The sequence below is a fragment of the Pelophylax lessonae genome (assembly GCF_965119305.1).
Source record: "Pelophylax lessonae genome assembly, chromosome: 6".
Lineage (NCBI taxonomy): Eukaryota > Metazoa > Chordata > Amphibia > Anura > Ranidae > Pelophylax > Pelophylax lessonae.
Window position 1 is genome coordinate 14,376,848 of NC_138773.1, and position 9,321 is coordinate 14,386,168.

Genomic DNA, 9,321 nt, shown 5'->3' on the forward strand with positions numbered 1-9,321 from the left:
AACACTCATTTAAGCATATTTGGAACTTAAAGAGCACCTGTCACTTTATTTCTGATGAATTTCCAAAAGGACTTTATTTTATAATATGCAGTAACTTTTGTATGTAACTACACAGCACCTAGTAATTTTAACCGAGCACTAGACACATTTTTGCTTACAGAAAAATATTTATAGTTATATAATTTCTGGTCACAGAAGCATTTATTGATTTATTTCTGTTGCTTGTTTTGCATTTGTCTTATATATAGGTTTTAATGTACCACTATGAGCGCTTTTTAAACACTAAGCACTTTTTTTCATAGTAAATTTCCGAGTAATATATGTAGAGCAGCGCCCCACCCACTTTACATCTTTTCAACATACTCAAAAAGACTTGAGGCTGTAATTGGTGCCAAAGGTGCTTCAACAAAGTATTGAGTAAAGGCTGTGATACTTACAGTATGCACATGGGATTTTCTTTTCGTTTTTTTGTTTTTAATAAATTTGCTAAGATTTCAAACTTCTTTCATGTTATCATTATGGGAAATTGTTTGTAGGATTTTAAAATGAATTTAATCCATTTTGGAATAAGGCTGTAACATAACAAAATGTGGAAAAAGTGAAGTGTTGTGAATACTTTCCGGATGTACTGGATATTGTGAAATTATATGGATAGTTTCAAAATATGTGTTCATTTAGTCATCAATTATTTGTTGTTTACAAAAAAATAGCTATTTAGGATTTAAAAAAAAAAAACTTTTTATTTTTTCTTCCTTTACATAACAAAAACAACCAAAAAATGTTTTGAAAATTTAAATTCTCCTTTTGGATGTCCATATTTGTCTTATTGCTGTCTTGATCTCTTGGTTCCTCATAGTATAAATGAAGGGATTCAAAAGTGGGGTGAGAACTGTATAGAGAAGTGATAGAACTTTGTTTGCCACCAATGAATGCCCAGATGGGACCTCATAGACCATGATCAAGGTTACATAGTACAAGGAAACCACTCCAAGATGGGAACTGCAAGTAGAGAAGGCTTTCTTTTTCCCCTTTGCTGAAGAAATCCTGGAGATGGCTTTGATGATAAACCCATAAGTAGCTATGATTAGAAGAAATGGGAACACAGTGGCTGTTGATGAAAGTAAAGACACAGCGATTTTAACAGTGGAGGTGTCCGAACAAGACAGCTTCAATAAAGGAACAAAGTCACAGAAGAAATGATCAATCATATTCATGCTGCAAAAATTCAAAGTTTTCAAAAAACTTAAAGAGATGGACATGATCAAAAATGCCATCATCCAGCAGACAAGAATCAGAGAAAGACACAACCTGGGACTCATGATTAAACTGTAATTAAGAGGTTTGCAGATAGCCAGAAATCTGTCATAGGACATCACAGAGAGGAGGAAACTTTCCAATGCACCCAACGACCCAAATAAGTAAAACTGAATAAAACAGCCAACAAGAGAAAAAATAGCACCATCTCTACGTATAACATGGAGCATGGGGGGGGCAATGTTACTGGTGAAAAAGATCTCTGACAGTGACAGATTGGAGAGGAACACATACATAGGAGAATGTGAAAGTTTAGAGAAGAACATCAGCAAGATGATCAAGAGATTGCATGATAAAGTCAGAATGTAGATGAATAAGAACAAGATGAAGAAAAAAAGTCTGAAGTGCAGGGAAATTCTGAACCCAACGATGAAAACATCACTGATAGAAGACTTGTTCTGAGTGTCTGGTAATTGTTGAAGGCTGGATTCCTCCTTGTCTACAATCATCTAAAATCAAAATGTATATTTAGACATTGAGGTTACAGTTTTCATGTCTTTCATGTGAAGCTTTTTTCAACATCACTCGTCTCTGTTTTGATTTTCTAAAATTCAGGTCATCCCTTGATGTCTTTCTACAATATTTGGCACATACTGAACGTCTATAAGCTAAAACTTGGACCAATATGGCTCTATCAGAGGATGTTAAGAATTTTTTGTATAACCAAATCTCAACAGTTCATGGAATATCTCTTCCTGTCTCACTTTGTAAACCTTTTAGTAGGTCAAGGATTTATTAATCTAGATACATGGGAAGGCAGAGCCTGGAGTTGTGGGAGGGGAGGAGCCGCCTATTTAGGGTCGGGCCCCCACCTCTTCTAGGCTGCCGCAGGACTCGTTATCCCTCCCACCCTTTTCTACAACAGTCCCTTCTTCTTCCTTCCTTCTTGGTGGGCCCTCTTTATTTTACAGGCCTAATAAACAAGCAAAAAATTGGGGGAGCAAATCCTGAACATTCATATCTAAAGCCGGTGCAGCTATGGACCAAGCAACATGTATATTAAAAAAGAATAGCGCACACATGCAAAAGAAATGACTATCAAATATGGAGACAATCCATAAATAAAAATGGGGGTTTTAGTCCCACCATATGGCCATATCGTGCTCAAGCCCACCACTGCGTCAAAGTACCCCATTATCAGTGGGTCCTACACTATCCATAAAAAAGGGGTGAATCCAGCCTCTCTAACCCTTGGAGACAACACTCCTTGCTGGGATAGATGTGCTAATGCACTACAAAGGACTCCTCCTATATCTACTTGATGGTGGACTCTGATAGAGTACAGGTGTGTGTGGGGGGTGGGATGCTCAACCTCAGAAGTCTGGTCAGACCGAATACATAATAAACAAGCAAAAAGTTGGGGGAGCAAACCCTGAACATGTATATCTATTTGCTCCCCCAATTTTTTGCTTGTTTATTATGTATTCGGTCTGACCAGACTTCTGAGGTTGAGCACCCCACCCCCCACACACACCTGTACTCTATCAGAGTCCACCATCAAGTAGATATAGGAGGAGTCCTTTGTAGTGAATTAGCACATCCATCCCAGCAAGGAGTGTTGTCTCCAAGGGTTGGAGAGGCTGGATTCACCCCTTTTTTATGGATAGTGTAGGACCCATTGATAATGGGGTACTTTGACGCAGTGGTGGGCTTGAGCACGATATGGCCATATGGTGGGACTAAATCCCCATTTTTATTTATGGATTGTCTCCATATTTGATAGTCATTTCTTTTGCATGTGTGCGCTATTCTTTTTTAATTTTACAGGCCTGCCCGAACGACGGTTTTGGCATGCTACTACCGTAGTTATTTAACTATGTCACGTTCTCCATCTCGGCTCTATTCCCTGACCACAAATGAAGCTTATAGTCAATGAGTGCCTCTTTCAACTCTCTCACCCATTATTTTAGATCTCCACACCTGCAACTCCTCTTTTTTAAGCTCCCAGCCCCAAAAATTACTGAAATGTGAAGAGCACAGTAACTGCCCAGCACACTGTGATCCAAATGAAACATTGTGTCATTGTGTGAGCAGCTCAGGCTTAGAGGGGTTCTAGTCCTGTCCTGTGACCACTGCTGCTGACTGGGGAGGGAGCTCGTCCCGCCTCTAGACGTCAGTATGTAGTGAAATAAAATTCCCATAAGCCGTACATCAAAACAGACCTGCCGTAATGTAGTATGTAGCAACCTACAAGGATGTGCTGAACTGGAGAAAGTCCAGAGAAGGGCAACAAAGATAATTAGGGGAATGGAGGACATCAGCTATGAGGAAAGACTACAAGCACTGAACTTATTCTCTCTGTAGAAGAGACGATTGAGGGGGGATATGATATCAATGTACAAATACTTTTCAGAGAAAGGGAATACAATAAGACACGTGGCCACTCACTAAAACTAGAAGAAAAGCGGTTTAACCTTAAAATACATAGGGGGTTCTTTACTGTCAGAACAGTGGGGATGTGGACCTCTCTTCCACGGGTGGGGGTGTCAGCTGGGAGTATCGATGGTTTCAAAAATTTGTAGGACAGTCACCTTAAAGACCACAACATACAGGGGTATACAATGTACGGTTAGCAGCAAACACACACACACATCATAGGTTGAACTGGATGGACTGATGTCTTTTTTCAGCCTCACTAACTATATATTTGTCCCTATTTATGAATGAATCAAACCCTTATTTGCAGATCTAGTTTTCATTCCCAAACAGAGTGCAATCCGAAAATTGCATATTCTTCTAACAAAATCATTTTCTGTAAAATGGGCTAATCTAGTTAAAAATCAATTGGTCCTCCAATGCAGACGGAATATTATTTGTTTCATTTTTTTTGTTTTTAACTAGCTCTCTGTGATTATGATTATGGAATGTGCACACTAACAAGTTTAATTCTATTGTTTTTTGCTGCATAAAAAAACACCTAATATTATGGCTCACCATGGGAAAGCTCAATCAGCCCGGTCCCATAGGCACCAATGTGCAGATTCTTACCAGTGCCAGTGCCGTAATGTGCCTGATTACAATTCTTTTCATTAAATTAATGTAACACAATTGTTGGAAAAAAAAAAAAAAAACACAAAGGTAAAGTATCAGAATGTGAAAAACAAAGGTATTCCCCTGCAACCAAAAAAAGTTTCTCATTTCATTATGACAAAAAATGGTCATTGTACAAGTCGGAATGATAAACCCAGATCCGTGCGACTAATATACCTTCAGATCAAGTGATGTAATTCAGAGACATGGAATAAATTGGTCCCACAGAAAATAAATGCCCAATGTGTATTTTACAAGTCACCATCTTTCAGATATGAAAAAAAATATCTTTAATAAATGACTAGAGACACATTATTTTCCCAAATAAAAATAAAAAAAACAGTTTACAGGAAAAAAAAAAAAAAAACATGTATTAACAAACATAAGATCAATACTGAGTGTAAAAAGACTAAATTCACTTCTACGTTATATGGTGATAATGTGTAATAAAATTATATTATTAGTATTAATATTATTATTAGTATTATTTGTATTATTATTATTAAAACAATCACAATAATAATAATGATAATAGTAATAATAATAATAATAATAATCAGTTTTCCAGTTCAGAAATTTAACCAATTCAAATAAGATAAAGATTAAGATATTTTGTTTTCTTAACTGTTTATAGTTTGGTGGCATTCGATGCCCCCCCCCCCCCCCCCACTCCAACCAGCTTTACCTCCTAGGCTTAAATATTTATTATATGTAATAGCACATGACTGCATACCTGGATAAAAACATCTCAGAGGAAGATCCACCTGCAGTAATTACACTGCACCCTATTGGTTAGGGTACAAATAACACTAATGATTCTGCAAATGTATTATTATTTAAAAAAAAAAGAATTAAAAAAACAAAACAAAAAAAGATACACATAGATTTAAAAAAAAAAAACTTTACACACATCAAAAAGCCTTCCTTATTGACTTCTGAATGTCATCACCCCATTTGGGCATATAGACAAACTTGTGCCATTATTTTCTTTTGTACATAAAAAAGTTACATTTCAATTTCAAGTGTATGCATTGTCTTTTTTTTTTTTGAGTATAAAAGGGTTATTATTATTATTATTATTAATAATAATATTATGATTATTATTATTATTATTATTAGTAGTATTAATAATAATAATATTATACAGGAATTATATAGCACCAACAGTTTTCACATTGCTTTACAATATGAAGGGAGACAGTACAGTTACAATACAATAAAATACAAGAGGTGAAAAGGGCCCTGCCCATAATAGCTTACAATCTAATAGTTAGAACCAGGTTTAAATATTTTGACTTCTTCGTAATCCTTTTCCCGAATTATTGCCTTTGCGACAAATAGCATGGCACTTTCAAATAGCAATAGCACTTTACAACATGAGGGCAGACAGTACAGTTACAATACAATTTAATACAGGAGGAATCAGAGCGCCCTCCTATTGTTATTGAGAATAATAATAATAATAATAAAAAATAATAATAAGTATTATTATTATTATTATTATTGTTTGACAAATGTGGAAACAAGAAATAACTATTTTATTTTTTTCTATTTTTTTCCATTATTTCTTATATTACTTTATATATGACAATGTATTCATTATATTAAGCTGCAATTATTATGGCAATTGAGCCTGACAACTATTAACCACTTAAGCCCCGGAAGATTTTACCCCCTTCCTGACCAGGGGGTATTTTGCGATTCGGCACTGCGTGACTTTAACGGACAATTGCGCGGTCGTGTGACGCTGTATCTAAACAAATCTGGCGTCCTTTTTTCCCCACAAACAGAGCTTTCTTTTGGTGGTATTTGATCACCTGTGCGATTTTTTGATCACGCGCTATAAACAAAAAAAGAGCGTAAATTTTGCAAAAATAGCAATATTTTTCACATTTTTTTATATGAAATTCCCCCCCAAAAAAATTTAAAAATCTAATTTTTTTAAAATTTTCGGCCAATTTGTTTTATGCTACCTATGTTTGGTAAAAAAAATCGCAAAAAGCGTATTTTGATTGGTTTGCGCAAAAGTTATCGCGTTTACTAACAAAGGGAAAGATTTTTGTCATTTTTGTTGTTTTTTTAACGCGTAATGGCGGCGATCTGCGATTTTTTTGCGGTACTGCGACACTGCTGCGGACAGATCGGACCCTTGACTGACATTTTTGCCACTTTTGGGGTTACCAGTGACATTTCTAGAGTAATCAGTGCTATACATATGCACTGTTACTGTAAAAATACACTGGCAGTGAAGGGGTTAACTTTTTTTGAAAGGGAGGGGCTATGTGTGTCCCTAGGGGCGTGCTTTCTACTGTGATTGGCTGTGGCTTCAGATGTATGAAGAGTGATTAACGGTTCTACATAGTAGAACCGTATGATCATCCTTCATACACAGGGGAGAATGACAGGCAGCTTGTTTACACAAGCTGCCTGACTTTCTCCCTCTCCCCCGCCGATCGCAGAGTGACCGGCGGACATCGGGTCCGCCGGTCACACGCGCGGGGGGGTCCGTGACCACGCGGGAATGGGAGCGCGCCTCCGGCGGCGCGCGCTCGCTCCCTAGACCCTCACAAGCTAGTGACGTAGCCCTACATCACTTTGCCTGTGAGGGGCTGCCCGCCGACGTAGATAGTCGTGCGTCGGTCGGCAAGTGGTTAAAGTGATTTTAAATAATCACCTTGTAAAACAACCCATTCAGTTTAAAATAGAAATGAAAGGCAAAACATGTGTTTATAGATATAAAAAAAAATTGATATACATTTTTTTTTATAAGTGATCACATTCCCTCTGTTCTCAGCTGCATAAGAGCTGGGGGAGGAGCAGCAGTAGACTGAGCTTCCCTGTGAAAGGCTGTGCAGATGGGGCGTGTCAGCACAAGTCTTTTCATTGGAGGAGAGCAGGCTGAGTTCCCGGACATACAAAACTGTTGATTGTTTTGCTTTAATTCATCAGTACTGTTGTGAGTGCGTTTTTAGCATTTATCTTAATAAATATTTTTTTGAAGAGTCACACTATCCCTATGTGAGCACATCCAGTGACCAGACTTGGTGAGGAGGAGGAGAAGGAGATATTGGATATTATCCATAAGGATTGTAAGCAGCTTATGTGGGGTGCTTTTGACCCTTGCAGGGGTTCAGCTTTCTGGTGAGTGCAGATCTGAGGGGGGAGCAGGAGTGAGATTCACCCATCTTTCACCAGTGATCAATATCGCACTATTTGCCTATGCACAATACATTGAAAAATACATAAACACGAAGACTTAATTCACTAAGCGAAAGAATCACCAGACAAATTCTACACTACATGGCCTCCTTGGCTAGAATTCACCCAATCAGCCGACTACCTCAGACTGATGAATCCTTGCACTCAACACCCAACTTCAGGCTGATCACCACACAAACTATGTCTCCTTAACTTCTTTCTTTACACACACTTATTTATGACTTTATTCACAATATATTGATCCCTTGACCACCGGATCCCCTCCTTTTTAAGCCCTCACTTCCACCCCCCTGCTAGGGGGGAGCGAAGATTATTTACCTCCCCCTTTCTCCCTATTTTCCTCTTTTTGTCTTACTCTCCCTTTCACCTCTCCCCCATCCGGTGCCCCCACTGCTCACCTGCTACAATAGGCTCTCCCTTATGGCCCCCTAGTCACTCTATTTCCCCCACTTCTTCCCTTTATCTGTGATGAGAGGGCACCCCCTATCAACCCCAGCCACTAGACAACCAAATGGCAGACCCAACCACTGTCAAGGTGGTATCTCCCCGGGTCTGGGAACAGCATGATCCCCCTGGGGGTGCCTTGACCCCGGAAGGATCACCGAGACATTTTAAATAAGTTCTAACCCCTTCTCTGTTACGCTGGGCTCCAGTTATATGCTTTTGTTTTCCATAATTTAAAGCACAAAGGTCTTACATGTCTTTTCCATGATGCTGGTCAGTTGTTTTACAGACTTATGTCTACATACTGTCAACCTTGTGACCTTTGTACTTCACTTAGAGCCGGTTCACACTACCGCGACCAGAAAGTTGCCCCATGAAGGAGTGACTTTTTAGCGGGACTTTAGCATGACTTTGAAGAGACTTTTGAAGAGACTTTGAAGAGACTTAAATGATAGGCGACTTTGTCTGTAGGGGAATGCCTGGCTAATCTCTTTCTTCTTCCTGGAAAGTCTGATAACAGTCGCTTGAAAATAGATAAGGATCCGACTTGGAGGCGACTCCCATTGAAGTCTATGTGCACAAGTCGGATAGAGGTCGCCTTGAAGTAGTACAGGAACCTTTTATGAAGTCAGAGCGACTTCAGTAGTGCATATTAAGACGGCTCTCATTCATTTACATTGAATTTGTAATGACAAGCGACTTGGGGCGACTTGAGGTCGCACAAGTCGTGTCCCAAGTCGGAGTAGTGTGAACCGGGTCATATTGTTATGTATTTGATGTTTACAAAAACTTTAATAAAATGTTTTGAAAGAAAAATACATAAACACATATTAGGTAAATAAATAAAGTCCCAACAGTCCATGCATACAGTGCTCTAGTGCATCTTCATATTTCAATGTGCTCCACCATATAACAAGTGCTGCGGCACCATAACAGAGTCTCACAGCATCCAGATCAAGTAATGATACAGGTCACCTGGTTACCCCTTTACGCTTTACACCACTCTCCCGCGTGGCTTCTTCCATCCACCACCACACCACCAAACACAAACAGACAGTCTCTGGCACTCACTGTTTTTGGCATGCGAGGCTCTGGATCACCGTCATCTGTGCTCACAATCTCCACCAATTGTAATATCGGTGTGATTAGAAACAAGTGGTGCATGTGTTTTCAAAAAGTTGTGCCCATCCAAAACTGCATTTTTAAGGGCATGGCAACCCACTTTTATTTAAGGAAAAGAAAAATTCACAGAAGACAACAATTTCCCACCCAGGGGTTCCACAATTACTGTAAGTTGCACAATACTTCAGCCTC

General features: G+C 38.7%; 1 protein-coding gene across 1 annotated transcript in view; it reads right to left on the bottom strand.

The window, feature by feature from the left end:
* Nucleotides 1–791: 791 nt before the first annotated feature.
* The window catches only part of LOC309558419 (olfactory receptor 1E16-like), a gene marked incomplete at both ends in the record, with an annotated part of 17,820 nt that continues 9,290 nt past the window's right edge, over nt 792–9,321 (bottom strand). Inside the window, one exon of the mRNA XM_082261493.1 lies at nt 792–1,763. Within this exon, the coding sequence (XP_082117619.1) occupies nt 792–1,763 (972 nt within the window). The remainder of the gene's footprint in view (nt 1,764–9,321) is intronic.